The 25,494-nt window shown below is 34.7% G+C and overlaps 4 protein-coding genes across 7 annotated transcripts; 2 read left to right on the top strand and 2 right to left on the bottom strand.

Annotated features, from left to right (window-relative positions):
* The first annotated feature begins 516 nt into the window (after positions 1–516).
* On the top strand, positions 517–1,533 carry LOC107557400 (transcription factor HES-5-like). Its single transcript, XM_016240807.1, has 2 exons — positions 517–829; positions 936–1,533. The coding sequence occupies exons 1-2, from the start codon at positions 773–775 to the stop codon at positions 1,338–1,340; spliced, it is 462 nt and encodes a 153-aa protein (XP_016096293.1). The 5' UTR covers positions 517–772; the 3' UTR covers positions 1,341–1,533.
* A 964-nt stretch (positions 1,534–2,497) lies between these two features.
* On the top strand, positions 2,498–13,900 carry her2 (hairy-related 2). 4 transcript variants are annotated; one of them, XM_016240825.1, is made up of 4 exons: positions 2,498–2,615; positions 8,373–8,566; positions 12,910–13,084; positions 13,171–13,900. In XM_016240825.1, exons 3-4 carry the CDS (start codon positions 13,034–13,036, stop codon positions 13,546–13,548), a joined length of 429 nt encoding a protein of 142 aa, XP_016096311.1. In that variant the 5' UTR covers positions 2,498–2,615; positions 8,373–8,566; positions 12,910–13,033; the 3' UTR covers positions 13,549–13,900. The 4 variants fall into 4 exon arrangements, with proteins under 4 accessions (XP_016096311.1, XP_016096309.1, XP_016096310.1 ...); XM_016240823.1 differs by having other exon boundaries at positions 8,367–8,566; XM_016240824.1 differs by lacking the exon at positions 2,498–2,615 and adding an exon at positions 5,669–5,714 and having other exon boundaries at positions 8,367–8,566.
* Positions 4,922–5,877, bottom strand: LOC107557410 (transcription factor HES-5-like). The gene is made up of 2 exons (XM_016240821.1): positions 5,800–5,877; positions 4,922–5,692 (listed from the first exon to the last, which is right to left on the bottom strand). Exons 1-2 carry the CDS (start codon positions 5,854–5,856, stop codon positions 5,288–5,290), a joined length of 462 nt encoding a protein of 153 aa, XP_016096307.1. The 5' UTR covers positions 5,857–5,877; the 3' UTR covers positions 4,922–5,287.
* Positions 13,901–15,982: 2,082 nt separating the features above from the next.
* On the bottom strand, positions 15,983–25,093 carry aldh4a1 (aldehyde dehydrogenase 4 family, member A1). The gene is made up of 15 exons (XM_016240820.1): positions 24,928–25,093; positions 23,818–23,911; positions 23,633–23,725; positions 22,722–22,769; positions 22,398–22,553; positions 22,106–22,255; positions 21,927–22,001; positions 20,568–20,755; positions 19,962–20,035; positions 19,598–19,794; positions 18,563–18,610; positions 18,324–18,476; positions 17,585–17,706; positions 17,323–17,441; positions 15,983–16,822 (listed from the first exon to the last, which is right to left on the bottom strand). Exons 1-15 carry the CDS (start codon positions 24,966–24,968, stop codon positions 16,710–16,712), a joined length of 1,671 nt encoding a protein of 556 aa, XP_016096306.1. The 5' UTR covers positions 24,969–25,093; the 3' UTR covers positions 15,983–16,709.
* Between the last annotated feature and the right edge of the window lie 401 nt (positions 25,094–25,494).

The raw sequence follows: 25,494 nt of genomic DNA, 5'->3' as shown, positions 1-25,494 counted from the left end.
CCTGATAGAAATCAGTGAAATATGATAAAATACTACATCAAAACATTTATTAGTAACAGACATTATTATTATTGTTGTTGCTAAATAATGTACAGTGATGTGGGAAATAGTATATTCCTGAGATAATATAAAAATATCTTCATTTTTTGCAACTTGTTAGTTTCACTAAAAATGAAATATTATGAATATTTACAAAAATATTCAAATTATTAAGAGATTTTGGTACTTTTAAAAAGGTTTTTAACCAAAGTAAATCCAGATTTTGTCTTAATGTTTTTAGAAAGGTTATTTAGTTTTACATTTGAATAACTAAACCTGGCTCTCGCCTGAATATAGCCATGAGGCTGACATGGCATTAAAAATAATAAAGAAAGAAAATATATTTCATTCCCAGCACTGGATTGTGTTAGTCAAAATAATGTTTGCATCAAGTTTAGATAAAAAATAAATAAATAAGTGCATGCAAATCTTTAGTATAATCACATATTCAGAGCATTAAATATTCAGTTTGGTTATTGAAAGACTGGTTGACCTATTGATTAATTGGAACTAGATAAGGTAAATGTAAGTCCTGTGGGATTTATACTGCCAGTGTTTGATTTGATTTGTTGAGGACGCCTCACCCACTGGCCTCTGAGTGTGGGAAAGCTAATCCTGACTGGGACTCATGGCTTTGTAATGCTAATGAGCTCCTATAAATAGAGGAGCACGACCCTCATTCCCAACACAACTGACTCGCTCTCCTCAGAGAAACATCTCTCCGTCTGAAAGAATGGCTCCGACCTACAAGACTGACTACTCTAAACTTTCCAACAAGGAAAAGCATAAAGTAAGTCTTTTTGACATTTGAAACACAATTGTTTCTCTACATTTCTCTTTTGCTGCGCTACGAATGTTGAAGCAAACATCTAACCGGATGTCTCCTTCCTCAACAGTTGAGAAAACCAGTGGTGGAGAAGATGCGCAGAGATCGCATCAACAACTGCATCGAGCAGCTCAAATCCATGCTGGAGAAGGAGTTCCACCAGCAGGATCCAAACACCAAGCTGGAGAAAGCTGACATCCTGGAGATGACGGTGGTTTTTCTGAAACAGCAGCTGCAGCCTAAGACCTCGGCTCCACAGAAAGCCCACTTTGACGGCTATTCCCAGTGCTGGAGGGAGACCATGAGCTTCTTATCTGGAAACTCCAAGGTGGACGCTGTACGTCAGCATCTGAACCGCTGCCAGGAAGGCCAGAGATCATCTAAAGGCCTCGTTCACGTGTCTCCAGCTTCCCATCAGCCCATCAAGGAGAAACAGGAACCGTGTGCTCGCAGACCTCTCTGGAGACCCTGGTAGATGATGAAAGACTTTGACAGAAAAACTAGATGGTGGTTTTACCATCTCTTATATTGTAGGAGATACTTCCTTTTCAAATTTGTTTTGAAAGAATCTTTTTATGGTGCTTCTACCTAGTTTGTAGAAGGAAGTGGGTTTCACAATGTGAAAGTCTAATCTTCTACAGGTGATTATATTCTGATCAGAGGTTTATTGTAACACACCTCTATAGTTTTCCTTATGGATGGATAGTAATTTGTATAAATCTTCACAATGAAGAGACGATGAACATCTGTTTAACTCCTGTGGAGTCAAAGTAATTATTTGCAATGTTTTATATGCAAATGTAATGATTTCTTCTTATGAAAGATGTATTTCTAATATATAGTGGCATATGTTAATTGTGCAATCATACTGTCACATACAAATAAACAACTTTTAAAAATAAACATTCCTGCTTTCCTCTTTATTAGTCGAAATAAATGCTTTGTGCTGCATATGATTAATGGACCTTTGATATTTAAACAATGTTTTTAACAAACCTTCACCACACTTAGTCAAAGTTGTCAAGTGGTCTCAATTTCAGCTAATGGGAGTCCATTTACACTTAATGGTCAAAGAATAACCCAAAATGACAACAAAAAGTCCTAAAATGATGTTACATTCATGCATTTGGCATACACTTTATCCAAAGTGACTTACATTGCATTTAAGGTACACTCTCAGAAAAAAAGGCACAAAACCTGGTACTGGGGCTCTGTCTTCTTTCAAAAGGTACTTATATGCAATCTTTAGGGGTAAAAAAGCAACGTTTTATGATGTGCAAAAAGCCTGATATTATCCAGTCAGCCAGTCATTATTGCTAACTAAACTCCTTTTCATTATTATGCAATAATGAAAAATGCGTTATCCCTTACACTACATTGACATATTAAATGAGTATAAAACCACATGCCAGCTGCTAAAACTTTAGCAACGTGTATTTGTCCCATGTGTCCTCAATTTTAATATCTTCATGTCTCTTAAGCATTTTTTAAATCATGTAATAAGTGGCATGCAGTGTGTGAGAAAAAGCGCAGGGACTTAATGTTCGTGTTTGTACTTTGAAACCCTTGATAATAGTTGCTGTGTGCTGTCAGCTCTGGTTTCATCAGACAGCTGGTGTGGCCGATGGAGGGGGCCGCGTCGCCCATCGAGTGTGGGGCTGGCTTCTCCCAGGATTTCCCACACCCGTGACTCTGGCTCCCATTTCAGATCCGACATTAAGGAAGTGTGCCGTGCTAAATCATCCATTAGGTATGGTGGTGTGAATCCTGACCCGTCCCTGCTACTGCCCCTAATTCAAACCTAAGCCCCCTGGGAAACAACTATTCACTTGTTGTTTGAGTCTACTTGTTGCAAACTTGAAGTGGCGTATTGTTATGGGCCATGTGAGTTTTAAAAGTTCTTTATGCGTTAGAAACTATTTTGTACAATGTTGTAATGTGACTTTAGAACAATTATGACAAACGTTAAAAAATGATATAAATAAATGAATAAAGAATAAAAAAAATTATAAAAATACAACAAAATAAATAACCATGATAGGTTAGCTATGCATTGAGTATTCCATCTAAAGTATTTAATTTCAATAAAATATTATAAAGTTAAATGCAATTGGTGTAGAAACAAATTTCACTCAGAAATTGCTGGTAGATTTCAAAATTGCAAAGACTGAAATTTTCGTGAAAAATGTACTTCAGTAATCTTTTTATGTTTTATTGACAACTTTGAAAAATTATCTTTTTACAATGTATAACATAACTCCATATATATATAAATATATAAATATCAAATGAAATTAGAAAAATATAAATTCAAATCAAATTAAAAATATAAAAACATTAGTTTGCAAAAAACATGTTTATAAATAAATATTGTTTATGAATAATATTTATAAATAATATATATATAATTTTAATGGCCATTTCAATCAAAAAATTATACATAATTATATTCAGTTTACTTGTACATAATTTTTTTACATATATGCAGTTTCACTTAAATCTGACAAAAAATTAATTTCACCTAGTTCAGAACAGAATTATTTGCTGAGATTTGGGTAGAAGTATTTCAAGCTCTGACACACTTTTCACGCCACATGCACTGAGAGTGAGACGCATTTTATGGGACTGTAGGGCAAATACAGTAGACGTCAGGGTGGCCATGTGCCTCTGCTGAATTTACAGGAGTGGGAAGCCTTTGGTCTCTGAGGGTGTGAGGCGGTGTAATCAATCAGGAGATGACACACCTCTAGTGAACCACACAGACACGTATAGACACAAATAGTGGCTGTTAGATCCCCTTTCAGGATCCCCCCTCCTCCTCCTGTCCAGGTCCAAGCTGCTGATGTTATCAAGTGTTACAGACAGCCTTGTGATTGGCCCGTGAGTGTGGGAAAGCATCAGACGCTTCAGACCTATGCAGACAAAGCATTGTAAATGGAACGTGTTTGTGTGTCATCACTCCCCACTCCAGCATGATGTTTCTAAGTGATTAAATAATGTTTAAAAAATTTTTTTTTTTAATGACACACAAGTAATATGTCTATGCAGATTCATTGCTTTCTAAAGCATATTTATTACATATGATTATATAACAAATGTTATATTATAATATAAAACAGGATGTTGAATCAAAATTCAGCATTCTTGCATAATTAAATAGTTTTACTGTTAAACTTATGATAGTTTGGAGGTCAGCAACTGAGAAAATGACAAAATTAGTTACCACATTAGACCTTCGATATGAAACTGTCCAATTATTTAATATTTAATCTGCTAAATTAAACTGACCGTACCACAAAATTAATGATTGTTCTTTTAGTATCATTGAGATACTTTTATAGTTTCTTTTAATATCTTGAATTGCTTAATATTTTTGTTGTAATGCATTTTAATTTTAGGTAAAGTTTTAGTTATTTTGTTGTTTTTTTCATTATTATTATTATTAATAATAATAATAATAATAATAATAAATATGTCTATATAGTTTTTATTAATCTTATTTCAGTTATATATATATATATATATATTATTATTTTTTTTTTTTACATCAAGTTAGAACTGTGAAGATGAGAAATGTTGGTAAACTAGCTAAAATAAAACTTCAGAAACATTTTTTAGATTTTATTTTAGTTAATGTTTATTCAAGTATTTTTTTAAAGCTTTAGTTAACAATAATAACCCCTGATGCACAATGGTTTGCATATGAAATATATTTTAAACATGTCACTAAAACATGTTCAGGAATTTGCAAACTTATCTGAACACATAAGTGATGATAACTCTTAATCATTATGTAAGATTGATTATCTTTCTACATAATTTATATATATTTTGTGTACAACTATAGCCTGAAATACATCTAATGCATCCAAATATTTGCATTCCTACCATTTGCTCAGTGCTGAACAAAACGGCATGCTGTGTTTTTAGCATACCATCTCTGGTCAATGTTTATGTGGTGACTATTTATCATTGCTATTTATTAAGTACAATATATACAGTAGACATCAATGAAAGAATGAATCCAAATGTTTTTTTTAGTAATTAGTTGCTTTTATTAAATGCAGTGTCAGACACACAGTGTCCACAATGTTTTAATGCACCAGAATGCCATCATAAGAACAAATATTGTTTTCTGTAGCCTTTACAAAAGGCTGTATCAAATGAACATCAATCAGGACCATACAAAGAGCTCTGATTCAGAGCAAACTCACAGTTTGCAAGCCAAACAACATTAGGATTAGAAAAAAAGGCCTCTAGAGAAATTCAAGGCAAATGTCTTACAAATCTTATTAAGAATAAAACAGCTGAAACTTCAATATGAAGCAACTGAAATGAACATAGAAATGGAAATGTGTATCTCCTACAATATAAGAGATGGTAAAACCACCATCTAGTTTTTCTGTCAAAGTCTTTCATCATCTACCAGGGTCTCCAGAGAGGTCTGCGAGCACACGGTTCCTGTTTCTCCTTGATGGGCTGATGGGAAACTGGAGACACGTGAACGAGGCCTTTAGATGATCTCTGGCCTTCCTGGCAGCGGTTCAGATGCTGACGTACAGCGTCCACCTTGGAGTTTCCAGATAAGAAGCTCATGGTCTCCCTCCAGCACTGGGAATAGCCGTCAAAGTGGGCTTTCTGTGGAGCCGAGGTCTTAGGCTGCAGCTGCTGTTTCAGAAAAACCACCGTCATCTCCAGGATGTCAGCTTTCTCCAGCTTGGTGTTTGGATCCTGCTGGTGGAACTCCTTCTCCAGCATGGATTTGAGCTGCTCGATGCAGTTGTTGATGCGATCTCTGCGCATCTTCTCCACCACTGGTTTTCTCAACTGTTGAGGAAGGAGACATCCGGTTAGATGTTTGCTTCAACATTCGTAGCGCAGCAAAAGAGAAATGTGTGAGAAACAATTGTGTTTCAAATGTCAAAAAGACTTACTTTATGCTTTTCCTTGTTGGAAAGTTTAGAGTAGTCAGTCTTGTAGGTCGGAGCCATTCTTTCAGACGGAGAGATGTTTCTCTGAGGAGAGCGAGTCAGTTGTGTTGGGAATGAGGGTCGTGCTCCTCTATTTATAGGAGCTCATTAGCATTACAAAGCCATGAGTCCCAGTCAGGATTAGCTTTCCCACACTCAGAGGCCAGTGGGTGAGGCGTCCTCAACAATAGAAGAGGCATCAATTATTTCATGGTTAACTGGCCTCAGGGCTCCCACGGAGGGAATAGGCTTCCACACAACGAACACAACACACACAGGCAGGTTGCTGTACTTTTATTACCTGGGAACATCAGCGCTCGCTGATAAGGCTTCTGCAGATGGGGACATATGATCATTTCCCAAGGGATGCAACGGATATATAGACAAGACGTCGCACACCTTATCAGGCAAAGACAGATCCTGTACAACAGCTGGCTGGTAGAAAAAATATTGTTATTATTATTATGATTATTCATTTATTTTTAACAAATGCTAATGAGTAAATTAGATGTAATAGAAAAATTAGCAAAAATATTTATATAAATATATAAATATTTTATTGTATTTTAATATTGTATACATACATATGCACACAATATTACAATGTCAATTGTAAAATTGAATACAAATATGAAATAAAATGTAACAATCCTTGATTTTTGGTAAATGATTGCTCTTATTATAATTATTGTAAAGTAAAAGGAATAATACATATAATAATACAGTACAAAGTAATTTTTACTAAATAGCAACAAACAAACAAAAAACCCCCCCCCCCCACCCGACAAAAAACGGAGTATGTTTTACAAGAAAATACTATTTCGGTTTTTAGACTTTATTAAAAGTTCATATTTAATCCAATGTGTTACTTGCTGTTTTTGTTTTGTTTTGTTGTAATTATCTTTGTAATTCACTAAAAATTTCAAAGTGAAAATTTCTCAAAGTGTATCATACAGAATTTTATTTCAATCTAGAAACTGAACAAAATATTTAATTGTATTTTAATATTATATACATACATGCACATTTATATACATGTGCACACAATTTTATAATACATTTTTATAATACATATTTATATAATACATTATTTCCTATGTAATAAAAAAATTATATAAAAAATATATATATATATATATATATATATATATATATATATATATATATATATATATATATTTATGATTATAATTATAAAGTTGATGTTTGCCATATTTTTTGTGATTGCTCTAACGAACTTTAAAGTGTTTCTTCAGTCTTCACACACTCTGACTGGAATTCATTCACTGTGAATGTCAATTAAGCACAATTATCCCGTGCTCTCAAGGATGGCACACTTCTATTGTTCCGGGCCCCCTCCCGCCCTGAGAGAGTTTTGGGTAATAAATGGACAGATAGTGTGGGAAACCCAGGCTAGATCCTGCTCACACGTTCTTTGAGTCAATAGATCGAGCCCCTCCTCTGTCCCTCCACAAACAGCCTTTGAACCTGCTGCTCAGATCAGAGGCTTCACTGGGCTGCGGGACGCGTGTGTGTTCTCACCGCTCACTCATATCACCTGCTCCTCAGCCTCAAATCTACACCGCCCATCATTGCGTGAGCATGTGCCACAACATCTGCAGCAACCCTGACATTGACCGTTTGAATGAACCGTTTGCGTTGTATAAAAAAGCTTTTTGGAAATGTGTATATATATATATATATATATATATATATGTTAAGAAATGTAAATAACCCAAGTGGCACATTTTCATAATAATAAAAATGTATTATTATTATAAAAAGAAAAGACAAATGAATAAAATACAATTATTAAACTTAATAAAAATATGAATAAAAAAGTAAAAATCCTTGCTTTCTGAAAAATTACTGCAAAAAGATACATTAATAAAATACAATGATACAAATCTGACAACATTTAAGAACCCTTGCTTTTGGAAAATGATTGCTCTATTTTTATAAATATAATATATTATTGTGAAGTAACATTAATAAATAATAAAAATGTCAAATATTCAACAAATATGTAAGATAATTAATAATGACTAAAATACAATGATAAAATAGTATAAAAATGTAAATTAAAATTTAAAAAATCCTAAAATGATTGCTCCATTTATGTAAATAATACCAAAAAAATCAAATGTTTCACATATCACAAGTACTGCTGAATTGACCTTCTCTCTGTTACTGCATATTTTGCTTAATGTTATGCCAGAATTTAAATGTATTTTTATATTTAACTTTGTTATTTCATTTATTTTGTACTACATCTTGTAAACCGATACAAAAATATTTTTTTCTATACTCGGATCATCAATAATATCAATGGCCACCCAATGCCAGATGTTTTTTTGGAGGGAAACGTGCTCTTATATTCTTCCGCTTTTTTCTTCTTTCTTCTTTAAGACTCATGGACAGTGGCCCATACTGACAGATGACACTGATAGTTTAATGACTAGCCTGCATTCCACCATAGAGCCTCTCATCATTCAGAGGAATATAATAAGACTCTCTCTCTCTCTGTCCAGCTGCAGGTCTCTCCAGTGGGGAATGTGTGAGAGCTCTGGTCAGTGTCTGCTTCCCACACTTCAGCCCCATTCAGCACGCCGCCCCACCCTGCTGCCGCTGATCCAGCGCGCTTCATTATTCCCACTCTCAATAGACCATCTGGTCCTCTGCTTGTGCACACAAAGCTTCCCGCTCTCCCACACGCACCTCAAAGCCGCAGGTACGCTTTCACTCCTGAGGAGAGATTGATCTGCACACAATCCCACCAACACAAACAAACACGGAGGCATGTGTGCAAAACATGTTTCTGCATGCCACAGTATATTTATACATGCAAATAGACATTCACTGATAACCTCTCATACACAACAGGCTGAAATTCATATGCAGGAAGACTACAAGATGGTTTCAGTTTAGAGGGGAGAATTTTTGTAAAAATTTAAATAATAATAAATGTTTTATCTATAAATTTTGTATTCATTAAATTTTTAAAAAATGTTTCAGATAAATTATTTTTAATACATACAAAAGTTTGTAACTGTTCAGATTAATACTTTAAAAAACAACAACAACATATGTTTTAATAGTTGTTACTAAACTGAACATTTTAACAAAATTTTAAATAATAATAATAATAAATATTTTATTTATTGATTTTTATTCATTAAATAAATGAAAAAAATTCAAAAAGAATATTTTTTAATATACATGATTTTTTTATTTGAATAGTTTTTAATAAATTTTTTTTTTAAAATAACTATTCAAATATTTATTAAGATTACATTTTTTCAGTTTCATTTACTGAAGGTTTTTGTTTTTGAAAACTGTTTAAAAAGTTCAAATTAATGATTTTGTAATACATATACATGTTTGAAATTGTTTGAATACATTGAACATTTTAATAAATATTTAAAATAATAATAAATATTTTTATTAAAAACTGTTCATATATTATTATATATTTCATTTATTAAAAATAAATCATTTGAACAGTGTCTTGCTTTTGAAGAAGAGACCACAATTCAACAATTGTTTTTTTGACAGGAAAAAAAAGGGCTGCTTTCCTGTTTTTCCCTCTTTTTTTACGTTTTAATGACCACAAACACCCTGGCAAGACTCAAAGGGTTTCAATGGGGCAGAAGGTATCAGACAATGTCACAGTTTCGCACTCTAACTGCCTCTTTTCATGCGTCTGTGCTGTGAATGCCAGAGCATGTGATGCTGGAATGTCATTGAGCTCCTCTCACATCAAGACCCGAATTCCTGTCCGGCGAGGAGAGGTCAGGGGCTTCCCAGCTCCCCGTTTTTATGAAGAGAGGGACACTTCACACTGGGCACACAGCGCTGAGCATCTGCTTCCCTCGCTGTGTGTGTGTGTGTTTGTGAGAATAAGAAGAGTGTTGGACAAGGGGGCGCCCACATTCAAAGACCCTTTTGCAGAGCGGGATGGAAAGTATTGAGGCTTTACCAGTCAATTTTGGCGGGAGATGGGAATTGGTGTGGGAACGGAATTCGGGGTTAACTAAACCAAAGCACCTCCTGATAGACTCAGAAAACAAGAGATGCACTTGTTCATAGATCAGTTGCTGCAATGAAGAATAATATTTTGCATTTCTCACACTCTTAAAAATAAAGATTCTTTACTGGCATCGAAGGTTCCATGAAGAACCTTTAACATCCATGGAACATTTGCACTGGACGAAAGGTTCTTTATAGTGGGAAAAGGTCCTTTAGATGATTAAAATGTTCTTTACACTAAGAAAAATTGGTTCTTTTAAGAATTATTCACTGAAAGGTTCTTTGGGAAACCAAAAATGGATCTTCTAGCATTACTGCAAAAACACCCTTTTGGGACCTTTATTTTTAAGAGTTCTATTTTACAAAAGGTTCTTTGTAGTGAAAAAAGGTCATTTTTTAAAATATACTCAAGACTAAGGTTCTTTATGGTTATTTTACTTTTTTTTCTTTTAACTCTTTCCCAGCCAGCATTTAAAAAAAAAAAAGTTGCCAGCCACCACCAACATTTTTGATCATATGGTCCCCAAAATATTTTGTTGTATGAATATCTGAACATGCAATATGTCAACAGAAAGAACAGAGCCTCTGCTTAAAAAGAAAAAAAAAAAGGTTATAGCTTCATACATTCTTTTTATTTTTTTTAAATCAACACTTGAATATGAAAGATAATATTAAAAAAGCAAATTTTTTCGTCCATTTAGACTTAGATTGTTAGTCTAACTAACAATGAACAACTGTATTTTCATTAACTAACATTAACGGAGATTAATAAATACTGTAATAAATGTACTGTTCATTCTTTGTTCATGTTAGTTAATACATTAACTAATGGAACCTTATTGTAAAGTGTTACCAGCAGCTTTAATATTCTTATGTAAATTGACATTTTAACAAATACAATTAAAATATACAGAAATCATACAAAATACGATTTAATAGAAAACATGTGGTAAATAAATATTAGTATGTATAGCCAACATTAATATACTCTTAATATGTAGTTGTTAGTACAACACAAACAATGATATACTACAATCTAAAACTATATATGAATGGCTAATGGTAAAACGTGGTCACTGCTGATCTGTAAAAAAAATTCTGTATTTGGAAAATATACTAATATGTAAAATGGCAATACAAAACAAAGTTAAAAATAATATGCAAAAATGAACACATGCATGTAATAGAAAGTGTGTGGTAAATAAATATGTATATATATATCAAACATTCATATACTTAAGATATGTAAAAGAACAAAAAATTAAATATTTATATAAAATAATTTTTAAAACACAAATAAGTACTGACTACATATTTATGTGTGTGTATGTTTTGCACTGTATCTTATCTAAGAAACCAATATATTTCAATTCAGTTCATCAACTTTTTTTTAGAGGGAAAGCTTTTACAAAATACAAAAAAATTATGTATAGCAAACATTAAAACACTACAGATATATATATACACACACACACACATCATATATATATATATATATGCACTTACGTGTGTTGATTAAGGGCTATACATCTACTCATTGTTAGCCTTTCAAATAATTGTTCAGAATCTCTTCTGAAAGAGGTTTTGAGCGGGAAGCGTCTGAAAGTTCTCCTAATCTCTATTCACTGCATTGATCCTCTACTTTCCCGCCAGAACAGCCACGCACGCTGTCAAAGACTTGTGCACTCCAGCAATTTCACGCTTCCCATTTACAGCGTGCACGCACACACACACACACACACACACACACACACACACTCTCTCTCTCTCTCTCTCTCTCTCACACACACACACACTCTCTCTCTCTCTCTCTCTCTCTCACACACACACACACTCTCTCTCTCTCTCTCTCTCTCTCACACACACACACACTCTCTCTCTCTCTCTCTCTCTCTCACACACACACACACTCTCTCTCTCTCTCTCTCTCTCTCACACACACACACACTCTCTCTCTCTCTCTCTCTCTCTCACACACACACACACTCTCTCTCTCTCTCTCTCTCTCTCACACACACACACACTCTCTCTCTCTCTCTCTCTCTCTCACACACACACACACTCTCTCTCTCTCTCTCTCTCTCTCACACACACACACACTCTCTCTCTCTCTCTCTCTCTCTCACACACACACACACTCTCTCTCTCTCTCTCTCTCTCTCACACACACACACACTCTCTCTCTCTCTCTCTCTCTCTCACACACACACACACTCTCTCTCTCTCTCTCTCTCTCTCACACACACACACACTCTCTCTCTCTCTCTCTCTCTCTCACACACACACACACTCTCTCTCTCTCTCTCTCTCTCTCACACACACACACACTCTCTCTCTCTCTCTCTCTCTCTCACACACACACACACTCTCTCTCTCTCTCTCTCTCTCTCACACACACACACACTCTCTCTCTCTCTCTCTCTCTCTCACACACACACACACTCTCTCTCTCTCTCTCTCTCTCTCACACACACACACACTCTCTCTCTCTCTCTCTCTCTCTCACACACACACACACTCTCTCTCTCTCTCTCTCTCTCTCACACACACACACACTCTCTCTCTCTCTCTCTCTCTCTCACACACACACACACTCTCTCTCTCTCTCTCTCTCTCTCACACACACACACACTCTCTCTCTCTCTCTCTCTCTCTCACACACACACACACTCTCTCTCTCTCTCTCTCTCTCTCACACACACACACACTCTCTCTCTCTCTCTCTCTCTCTCACACACACACACACTCTCTCTCTCTCTCTCTCTCTCTCACACACACACACACTCTCTCTCTCTCTCTCTCTCTCTCACACACACACACACTCTCTCTCTCTCTCTCTCTCTCTCACACACACACACACTCTCTCTCTCTCTCTCTCTCTCTCACACACACACACACACACACACACACACTCACACTCACACACACACACACACACGCACACACACTCTCACACACACACTCCAGCTGCTTAAGCGCGCACCTCTATTGTTTCCCAGCAAAGGAAGATCAGGTTAATTTAAACTTTCCCTATTGAACCTTGAGCCGCGTTCTGATTGGCTCAAAAGTGTGGGAAACAGAAGACGCGCCGGGTCAGGGCGTATATAACGGGGCCCTGCAGCAGAAGACACACACTCGATGAAGTGACAGCAAACAAACTGCGGTCAGAATGGCTCCTACTGTCTGCAAACTGACTCACACTGGAAAGGAAAAAACTAAAGTAAGTAGGCTATTTACCTTTTTTTAAGAACTCATTTCCATCCCAAAGCAAGAGTGTTTACTTACGATCCGCTCTCTTTTTTCCAGACGAGGAAACCAGAGGTGGAAAAGATGCGCAGAGATCGTATTAACAGATGCATCGAGCAGCTTAAAGTTCTTCTGAAAGCTGAGATAAAAGCCAGCCAGCCCTGTTCTAAACTAGAGAAGGCTGACGTCCTGGAAATGGCTGTCATTTACCTGAAGAGCAACGCCTGTCCGAGCGCGCATGCGCAGAGCTACGCGCACGGGTTCTCCAGGTGTATCGAGGAGACGGCGCGATTCATGGCGCAACAGATCGCCAAGCCAGATTTAATGGGACAGTGCGACACAACCCAGCGAGCCGAAGTGAGCGCGGAATCTGCTGGTGACAGCTGTCAGCTCGCGTCAAAGCGCAGCGGAGAGCATGCGCTCTGGAGACCCTGGTGATCTTCATAGCATCCTTACGAAGACATACAGAGAATAGACTTTCTCTAAACAGAAAAACACTTGGTTTTTATAAAACGTCGATGTAGACAGCAGCTGTCCCGACGCAGAGAATGTACCAGTCTACCCCATACCTGAGTCTGAGAGCACCTATCTATTGCTTTACTTCACCTGTGTGGAGATCAACTTTATTACATATTGTAAAAATGAGGAATACGTCACCTCATTATGTTTCCGTTGAAAATGATCTTTTTAATGAGGTCTGTAACCTTTAGAGATGTTAAATCCGTCATATTGATGGAATGTGTAACAGTGTCTCATCATGTTGAGTTCAGAAAAAAAAAAACTAAAATTACACACATTTCCGTTTATGGTTTAATTATTATCTTTTTTTTTTTTTACGAGGTCATAACTTGAATACTTTTTTTTTTATTAAAGATTTTTAATACAGAAAACCCTACACGCGTTTATGGATTTTTTTTTAAATGAATTCATAATTAGAATGCCTTAAACTTTAAATTAATTACAATTAATATTAAAAGCTCTAAATTTAATCGTTTGCTTAATCTTCTTACTCACACTTAGAGCTAATAATGTATTTATTTATTTTTTAAATGAGCTCATAACTTGAGTACATTTTGAAATATTTAATATAGGAAGCCCTACAAATTAAAATTACAAACGTTTCTGTTTATGGTTCTGGTTCTGTACATCTTTACAAATTATTTTTATCATTTTCATTTTTATTCTGGAACCCACAGCTTTTTCAGGAAAAAAACGAAACAAGTTAGTTTAGTGAACTGAAACTAACCATAAAAAAATTGTTACTTGAAATAAACAATAACTGAAATAAAATAAATAAAAAAGTAAACTTATTTTATTTCAGCTGTGCAACATTTCCCATTTTCATTTAGTTTAACTTGAATAACTAAAACTGAAATAAAAAGAGATAAATAAAAATAAAACTGATAAACAGAACAAAAATAGGACAAAATCTCACACAAACTTTAACTAAAATTTAAAAAAAATATATATATAAATATAAAAATAAAATTCACAAAAACTTTAAAATTAAAATAAAAACAAAATATAAAAATAAAAATCACAAAAACTTTAAAATTAAAATAAAAACAGAAAATATAAAAATAAATATCACAAAATCAAAATATAAATATTGTTAAAAAACTAATCAAAATGAGAAATGTTGCTACAAATTAAAATTACAAACGTTTCTGTTTATGGTTCTGGTTCTGTACATCTTTACAAATTATTTTTATCATTTTCATTTTTATTCTGGAACCCACAGCTTTTTCAGGAAAAAAACGAAACAAGTTAGTTTAGTGAACTGAAACTAACCATAAAAAAATTGTTACTTGAAATAAACAATAACTGAAATAAAATAAATAAAAAAGTAAACTTATTTTATTTCAGCTGTGCAACATTTCCCATTTTCATTTAGTTTAACTTGAATAACTAAAACTGAAATAAAAAGAGATAAATAAAAATAAAACTGATAAACAGAACAAAAATAGGACAAAAACTCACAAACTTTAACTAAAATTAAAAAATATATATATATATATATATATATAAAAATAAAATTCACAAAAACTTTAAAATTAAAATAAAAACAGAAAATATAAAAATAAAAATCACAAAAACTTTAAAATTAAAATAAAAACAGAAAATATAAAAATACAAAAAAAAATTATTATTCTAAAATGTAGGAAATAGTAATAATAAAGAATCAGTAGATTTTTGTGGAACTCTATGCAGACTTAAAAGCTAGAGCCATTTGTGTTGTTGTTAATGGTTTTCTTTAATTGAAATCAATCTTTTAACAAAATATAAATATTGTTAAAAAACTAATCAAAATGAGAAATGTTGCCTTGGCAAATAATTAAAATAAAATAAGTTGAACTAATAAAAACACTAAACTCAAACTAAACTAATAAAAATGGCAAAAGCACAAACTTAAATTAAAATTAAAAAGAAATCAGAAAATACAAAAGTAAAATATAATTCAAAATAAACTTTCAAAAATAACATGAAAATTTGAAATGTTGCCTTGGCAACTAACTATAAACTATATAAATAAAATACCAAAAATGACCAAAGCACAGGCTTAAATTAAATGACAAACAGAAAATATAAAAATACAAATCTAATTCAAAATATTAATAAATACTGTGCATATAGTAGTATATAAATGACTAAAATAACTATAAATATTACCAAAAATAAGTCTGTTTGGAATTTTATACATAAGTTTAAATAGCATCTTTAGGATTTGTTAGAGGTAAATCTCTTCACTCGAGCCTTCTTCTGTGTCATAAATCTGAGGTCTTTATGAAGAGCAGATCTGCAAAACAATGTAGCAATAAACCTTGAAAATTCAAGGTGTCAGCAGCAAGTCTAAATAGCATGAAAATAAAAGCAAATAAAGCAGATTGGATCTGTATGGAGGCCCAGAAAGTCTTATTTCATGTCGAAAGTCACAAATAAATCCATGATCCACACCAAGTGTTTATTGAGGCACAGTAAGTTGTTAGATTGCATTGCACTGCCAATGAAGGATATTTAGACTGTTTTCAATACCTTGCTAACAGAACACACTTCTATGCACATTCTATTAGAATGCTACAGATTTCAATTAGAATGTCACATGTAATTCTAATCATTTAAAAGAGCTCATCAAATCATTATAAATGTAACGACATGGAAACTGTTTCCTTCCACTTATTCGACAATCATAAAATCATAGATCTCTGTTTACTGCCTAGACATAATTTTGAAAGATAATCACACAGCGAAATGATAAGAGATTAAAGTGAAACCTTTTCAGTGCATTTCCCAGGTTTGTTAGAACTCATAATTCCTCGTATGAATGATTCAGTGATATCTAAAGATCGGACGGACACCAGAGGCAACGGAAATCTGCAAAGATGTGCAGTTCCTTCAGTACATTCACACCAGCTCGAGCCGTCGCTGCTGGTTTCTGGTGGTCTTGCATGTTCAAAGCTTCACCAGCAGAGGGCGGTTTTCTGTTTGAACAGTTTAATGGACCCTCAACTGCATTTTCAGGTTAATTAAGGAGGGGATTGATTGCTTTCTGAGTCTTGATGGAGGGATTTAGGGAAGGAAAGCATTTGATTCATGATCTCTTAGCCCATGTAGGGATACTTCCACTCTGTAAGGGGCACGTGGGTTTGCTTGACGACCTGCGGGGACGTCCATCGGAGGACATAGTGTGGGCCGCCGGGCTTGTCGTTGGTGCCTGAAAAGATTTACAATTACTTTTTAGAAAAACATTTTGCTTGCATTTCTGTTTGCACATTTTTAAACTTCTTTTTAATGTTAAGTAGTCTTTTAAGGTGAATCTGAAAGCAAGAAATGTTACGTTTTTTTAAGCAAAGAATATATTTGAGATATTTTATATTCACTTATTTTGACTTGCATTTATATTTCACTTGTTTTTTGATTAAAATTTTTTTATTTTTAAATTTTAGTTAAAAATGTAAAATAATATTTTAAGAAACATAAAAAATTGACCAATAAGTAAATTTTTTCCCAAACATTTTTTAAACAAAATAATTATTTCTTTATAATGTTTAAAGCAATTCTGCAGGCAAGAGATGTGAATATTTTTTTTAAGCGAAGAATATATTTGGAGGTATATTCACTGATTTTGACTTGCACTTATATTTCACTTTTTTTAAGTAAAAAAAGAAAGAAAAAAGGATCATTCCTTTGGTCGGTCGATGGGTTGTGGTTTACCTGATGCTCTGGCGCCACCAAAAGGCTGCTGGGCCACAATGGATCCGGTCGATTTGTCATTGACATAATAATTTCCAGCAGCGTTTCTCAAGGCCTCTCCTGCCTCATCAATAACAGCCCTGAAACAAGCAACCACATTATAAATGTATTTTAATGATGTATAATTCTATGTCTGGACATCCTCCAAAAAAGTCAGGAATGTGCTGATCTTAATCTGGGCCAGCAGCTGATAGTGAACATGATGAAATGGAGCTGCACTCACTTATCTTGGGAAAAGATGGCTCCTGTCAGGGCGTACGGAGAAGTGTTGTCTATTAAATGCAGGACCTTCTTGTAGTCGTTTTCAGGGTAAACATAAACTGTCAGGATAGGCCCGAAGACCTCCTGAAAATGCAAAGAATATATATGAGATATTTTATATTCACTGATTTTGACTGGTACTTGCAGTTCTATGGAAGCTTATTTCCGCCATTGGAATAAAAAAATTAAGTTGAGACAATTATGACTTTCTTCTTTTGAATTGCGAGAAAAAAAGTCGGAATTGTGATATAAAACAGTGCATTTACCTTTATTTTTTTTCCGTGTCGGAACAAAAACAAACAAACAACAACAACTGCAAGATGTGAATTCAGAAAAAAAGGTCAGAATTACGAGATGTAAACTAGCAATTACAAGTTTAGAACTTATAATTGTGAGATATAAATTCGCAATTGTGAAAAAAAAAAGTCAAACATAATTACTATTTATAATGTCAGGTATTCATTTAAAGCAAATGGTGGATCTAATCGGATCCTGGTATGTTATTAGACCATCCGTTTGTGAAGATAAGCATTAAATGAGGATAAATGGAAGAGATCGGTTCATCTAAACAAACCGAAATCCATCCATTCACCGCCCTGAGCCTGTGTGTGTGTGTGTGTGTGTGACTGTAATCCTGACCGCTCAAAAACCAAATCAACGTGAGAACCGTTGTGCAATTGTGCATGCAACAAGTTTTATACCTCATTCATGATTTTCTCCTGTGGGTCGGTGGTTTCAATGATGGTGGGTTCCACGAAATATCCTTTCTTATCATCACAGTTTCCTCCAGCGATGATCTTCAGATGTGGAGAGGTTTTGGCGTGTTCCAGCCATCCCTTGATCCTGGAGAAGGACTTGGGAAAGACATTGAGTGTTTATTACATGAGCAAGAATGTGATACATTTACTTGTTAGTGGATTAATAGGTTGTTGGTTTGTACCTTGTCATCAATAACTGCGGAGAAGAACGTACTGAAATCTTCAACTGGCTGTGAAATGAAACAGAAAATGGCAGTTACTGGGTCACTATCAAAACATTAAATATATTAAAATATCAATTTAGGTTGGTGTTGCTTTATACTACTTTGTTTTACTACTTTTGGTGTTACTACTTTGTTCAAACAAGTGAAAAAAAATATATGTAACATGTAGTATTTAAAAATGAGGAAAAAACTAAATGCGTGTTGACAATATAGTGTAAAAACAGATGCCACATAAGGCAAAATGTATGACATTTTAAGAAGAACGCTATGCAAACATACTAGTTTAAAACTGCTTTGGCAATGGGGAAGATGCATGGGTATTCATTTGCATTATTTTAATGTTATTTTTCATTTTTACCTAAAATCTTCCCTGCTGAGACGGGGATACACAAATGTGGACAAGCATTTCATAATAATAAATTAATAATAATTGATGCATTTAGCAGGTGCTTTTATCCAAAGCGACTTACAGTGTATTCAGGTTATACATCTTTTACCAGTATGTGTGTTCCCTGGGAATTGAACCCAGGACCTTTTGTGCTGCTAACGCAATGCTCTACCACTGAGCCACAGGAACATACAGTGGGCGTAAACAGCTCGCCCTTTTACAGCAGATTTAAAATCTTATACAGTATTACAGTTAGTCGATCTAAAACGGTGATTGTGCATTAACAGCTGTCAATCATGTTGGTACGCAAATGAGCAGTCTGAACTTATTTAACCCGTGCATTTTTAATTTCACCCATGCATGCGCACCACTTATGTGCATCCCTGGATATTATGCTTAGGAATGTAGTGAGGTAAAAGTTAACGTTCCTCAAAATAAAAATACTGAGATAAAGTACAGATTTTACACTTGTACTAAAAATGTACTTAAGTATGGTAACAAAGTAAAAACACTGTCCACCACAGCCTGTGTCACATGAACGGTTTTGGACTATACTAAGCATTCAGCCTTGATCTGCTGAAACTGGCAAAACTCTCTGCACTTACGTCTCCCACTTTGATCTGTTTGAGCACATCCAGGAGCTGCAGTTTGATCTGAGGCCACAGTGAGTCTGGTACGTACATCCTGGAACAGGCCGAACACTTCTGTCCTCCGTACTCAAACGCCGAGCGGATGCTGCCGGTCACCACGCTACGAACTTCTGCGGACTTGTGCACAAAGTGGAAGTTCTTGCCACCACATTCTAAAACAAGCACGAGAAAATAAATCAAACACTTTTTTATTTTTTTTTTTATTTTAAGTGACTTGTGCACAAAGTGGAAGTTCTTGCCACCACATTCTAAAACAAGCACGAGAAAATAAATCAAACACTTTTTACACAAACGCCATTAGAATTTAATCCTAACAAACCTCCAGCGACACGAGGGAAATTCCTGTAGATATCTAGATTTTGGGCAACCTGTTTCCACAATCGTTTGAAAGTTCTGAAAAAAATATAAAGAAATTATACATCAGTTTCCAAAAATATATAAAGCAGCAGAACATTGCTAATAATAATAATAATGTTTCTTAAGCAACAAATCAGCATATTAGAATGATTTCTGAAGGATCATGTGACACTGAAGACTGGAGTAATGATGCTGAAAATACAGCTTTGATCACAGAAATAAATTACATTTTACTATATATTAAAATAGAACCAGTTATTTTAAATTGAAATATTTCACAATATTACTGCTTTTACTGTATATTTGATCAAATAAATGTTGCCTTGGTAAGCGTAAGAGACAAAAACATAAAAACAACAACAACCTTACAGACTCCAAATGTTTGCACAGTAGTGTAGGATAAAATCCTACAAGTTTTAGGGCTGAACCATGCAAAACATCCACTTTGCACTGTGAGACCACAAAGTCTGACAAACTTTATTTCAGACAGAAGGTTACTAAAGATAAGCGTAACGCAATCACGTTACATACTGTCTGACTGAATCAACAAGCTTAGAAAGAGACGTACGGCACACTGCCAGTGAAATTAACACCCGCCAGGTGCTCGGAGGCCGTGATGGTGTCTCCAAACACTGGACCATCGGCTGGGATGAACTGGATGATATTGGGTGGCAATCCAGACTCTCTCAGGATCTTATAGACGGCGTAGCTGGCAGACATGGCCGTGTCACTGGGTTTCCACAACACCACGTTACCCTGAATGCATATATGTGACAAAGCCACTCAAGTGTTAATGCATGTCACTGCTAAACGATTTTAAAAGAATAGTTCATCCCAAAATGAAAATTTGCTAAATTTGCTAAAGTCATCCAACATGTAGTTTGTTTCTTCATCAGATTTGGAGAAATGTAGCATTGCATCACTTGCTCAGCAATGGATGCTCTGCAGTGAATGGGTGCCGTCAGAATGAGAGTCCAAACAGCTGATAAAAACATCACAATAATCCACAGCACTCCAGTCCATCAGTTAACGTCTTGTGAAGTGAAAAGCTGCGTGTTTGTAAGAAATAAATCCATCATTAAGACATTTTTAACTTTACATCAATGCTTCTGGCCAAAATATGAGTCCATAATCCATAATAACGATTCCTCCAGTGAAAAAGTCCATCTCCTGCTGTCCTCTCACATCAAAATCCAAACACATATTTGTTTAGGAGTGTTTTGGACTGTTTTTGCTTGTAAATGGTGCTTGATCTGTGCAGATTTCTCTTATGATTCAGACAAGAAAGCAATATTATGGATTATGGATTCGTATTTTGGCCAGAAGCAATGGTTTGAAGATAAAAACATCTTAATGATGGATTTGTTTCTTACAAACACGCAGCTTTTGGTTTCACAAGACGTTAACTGATGGACTGGAGTGGTGTGGATTACTTGTGGATTATTGTGGTGTTTTTATCAGCTGTTTGGACTCTCATTCTGACGGCACCCATTCACTGCAGAGCATCCATTGGTGAACAAGTGATGCAATGCTACATTTCTCCAAATATGATGAAGAAACAAACTCATCTACATTTGGGATAACCTGAGGAGTAGTACATTTTCAGCAAATGTTCATTTTTTGGTGAACTTTCCTTTAATACAGACAATTTGAAATAGTCTTTTAAAAGAGAAGATTAAAAGGCTGTTAATATTCAGTAATATTATTGATTAGACTGCTCTGCTTATAGGTGAACTTATTTTATAACTGATGAATTTTGCACTTTTATTAAAACTAAACCTAATAATGAATAATGACACTGTTGTCTTTTTGAAATTGAATTTGTTACATAATTGAAGACTTGTGCAACATTAACATTGTAATTTTCCTGTTTATTAAACAACCTGTATTGCATAAAGCGCTATACAAAATAAACAGCCAAAATCACCATGATAGCAGGGGTGCCGGCCAGGTTTCCACCAATCGCTGTGAAGTTAAATGGTGCAACAGCGGCTACAAATCCCTAAAACAAGTACAAATCAAGTTAATACCAAATAATGGCTTGTGCAGACAAATCTGTTATGTAATTATCTGAATTTTTAGGAAACGCCACAGTAGTGACGCCACCTCCAGTCCACGGTACAGCATTGTGTTAGTACTTCCATCGCTGTCTAACGGCTGCTGCTGCTCCAGCTCCATCGCATGTTTGGCATTGAACCTGAAGAAGTCAATGAGTTCTGCAGCAGCGTCAATCTCAGCCTGGACCACAGTCTTACCCTGAGACACGGAGCAAAGATCAGTAGATTCATGGAAAGCCAGCAGAAATAATCCCACGTGCAAAGGTGTGTCGGACTGGTTAACATCAGACAACTAGTAGTAACCAGTTCCAAATGTGCAATGGATGTTTGTGAAAATGCACCTGTCCGATCATGGTCTTGGCCAGAACGTCTGCTCTCTTGGGTCCACTGATGGTGTCAGCAGCTTTGAAGAAGATCTGGGCTCGATCCGCAACGGGTTTAAGATCCCATTCCCTTCGAGCAGCGACCGAGGCCTCAATGGCTTTATTTATCAGCTCCTGAAGACACAACCAGAGAAATAATGAACAAAACCAACCTCATTCCATGCTAAATTAAACCTTTAAAATGGATTTTACGAGTTGAAGTAAACTGTCAAATACTGCTGAAACACACTTGCAGTATTTCCTCATGTCAATGTTATGAGTTACAGTATCAACATACTGTACCTTATCAGCATAGCAGAACTTGGACACTTTGTGAGAGTGGTTGAACGGCTAAAAGGAGGAAAAAAACGAAACAAATTAAAACAGACAGAAATCACACAAAACTATAACTAATACAACATCATAATATAAAATGTAACCAATAAAATAAAATAAAACCACACTGTTCTGTGATTGTTTGGAGAGAGGTTTATTTAAATAAATGGACCTTAAATATTTTATTTATTTTATTTTAAATATTCATTTTGAAATAATTTCATTTAAAGCAGAAAAATATAATAAAAAATAATAAATGGACCCTTAATTGACCTTTATAGATTTGAAATGAACCTTAAATATTGATATTGAAAAGTTGACATTATTTTATGAAAAGTACAACACAGAATTTTTTAAAATAAAATTATCTTAAATATTGATTTAAATTGAAATTATTTTATTTAAAGGACAATAGAAAAAAAAAATAATAAAAATTAATATTAATTGGACCCCCCCGAATTTACCTTATTGATATTGAAAAGCTGACATTTTTTATGTAAAGTACAATATAGAAAAATATAACAATAATAATAAATTGATTTTAAATAATAAATAATTGATCTTAAAATAATATCTTAATATAGAAAAAATATTATGTAAATAATTGTATTATAATAACAAATATTTGTAATAATGACAATAATAATGTTAAACGTTCATTTAATTTGAAATTATTTTATAATGAGAAAAGAAAGAGACTGCATATGTTGTGTGTGGAATAATAGTAATATTAATCATATTTCATGCCATGATGAACAATCAAGTATTCCAGAGGTACTAGCAACAGATCACATGTTCGTACAGAAACCAGAGAAACGATTTGTATCGTGAAAAGCGCTATACAAATAAACCTGATAAACGTGAAAAGATGAACTCACAGACAGCTGGTATCTGACATCTTTGGTCCAGACTTCTTCATTTCCAACCACACATGGAATCTCTTCCGTCCTTCCCTTCAGGTTTTGTAATGCCTGATGAACAAAGTAAAACAGAGACGGTCAATCAGATATGCACATGTGTAGTGTACTGGGACATCAGAGACAGTGTGTGATGTGTGCTTCACCGTCTCCAGTTCTAATCTCTCGTTACTGCCCTCTCTGAACCCCAGAATGGGCTCATTCTTCACCTCCACAGCTGCACACGGGAAGGTCTTGAACCTGCAGAGGAACAAAACCAACAAACTTGCTGTTGCTCTTCAATAGTTCTCTTTTTATTGATCTGGTTTAGTCACACGAGACACAAGCCTCTCAATCAGTAACTTATATAAAGTCAACTAGAAGAATAACTTGCTGTAAATCCATAACAGGAGACAATTGGGTCACTTTAGTGTGTAATGCATGCAGTTGTTAGACAGCTGCGGTAGTTCACTTGACATCTCGGCAGTTTATTATACAGTGTATTACACACCCGTAGAGTTCAGCTTCATATTTTTGTGGAAACCGTGATACACCACCATTCGAAAATTAAGCGAGATTTAGAAAAACGATATACTTTTATTCAGCAAGCATGCATTAAAAGTGATCAAATGTGACAGTAAAACATTCATAATGTTATAAAAGATTTCCATTTCAAATAAACGCTGTTCTTTTAAACTTTATATTAATCAAAGAATCCAGAAAAATAAAATGCATCACTGTTTCCACATAAATATGAAGCAGTTTTCAGCATTAATAATAATCAGAAATGTTTCTTGAGCAGCAAATCAGCATATTAGAATGATTTCTGAAGATCATGTGACTCTGAAGACTGGAGTAATGATGCTGAAAATACAGCTTTGATCACAGAAATAAATTACATTTTACAATCTACTGTCATAGAAAACAGCTATTTTAAATGGTAATAATATTTCACAATATTACAGTTTTTATTGTATATTTGATCAAATAAATGCAGCTTTGCTGAGCAGAAAAGGCTTCTTTATATATGTGTACAGAGTCTCAGTATGTGGATTATGTTTATGAATATATTCACAGTCTGCCTGCTCACTTGCACGTAAAATGGAAACTTCCAGCACTTGCTCACATCCCATAATAATGCACAGGCGTACGAATATTACTATAATTCAATGCATAAGTTGACACATGTCAGCAACTCTTCAGAATAAGTGTAAGTTACTCTCTCACAGTGAAAGTCATGTGTGAGTCCATGTGCAGCTGCATGCATGCATACATACCCCTTCCAAGACTGCCAGATGACAGATCTCACGCGTAGCATGTTTAATCAACACAATTAAAAATTAATATCCTCCCATTGAGAAACTATAACGCTAAAATGCGATCTTGTTGCTTTAAATTCTACAAGATCACAGGCAGCGACATGGAGACCTACCACTTCCGGTAAGGAAGTCAGTCAAACATAAAAGTCGTTTCTCATACAGTGTTTCTATTTATAAAAGATTACAATATTTTATGCTTACTTGCCAGTGTTGTGTTCCGGAGTAAAATTAAGGGTTTAATCTCGTTTTTACGCAGAATTATTTTTATTTTCGGGGGTTAAATATATTTACTCCTTAACCACGCCCCCACATAGGCACATACCAAATTTGGCGGGAGTTTTACTTTTGTGGAGAGCATTGTGTGTGTGTGTGTGTGTGTGTGTACCTGTTTTAAATGAAGTTTTTTGAAAATCTAAAAATGCAGAAAGTCTCCTGTGAGGGGTAGGTTTAGGGGTAGGGTTGGTGTAGGGCAATAGAATATACGGTCTGTAATAAACGAATAAAAAAATGAAACAGTAAATTCAT

Source organism: Sinocyclocheilus grahami, unplaced genomic scaffold, assembly GCF_001515645.1.
Source record: "Sinocyclocheilus grahami isolate Dianchi unplaced genomic scaffold, SAMN03320097.WGS_v1.1 scaffold601.1, whole genome shotgun sequence".
NCBI classification, from domain to species: Eukaryota; Metazoa; Chordata; class Actinopteri; order Cypriniformes; family Cyprinidae; genus Sinocyclocheilus; species Sinocyclocheilus grahami.
Note: the sequence above shows the minus strand (reverse complement) of the source record. Positions and strands in the feature narration are given on the sequence as shown.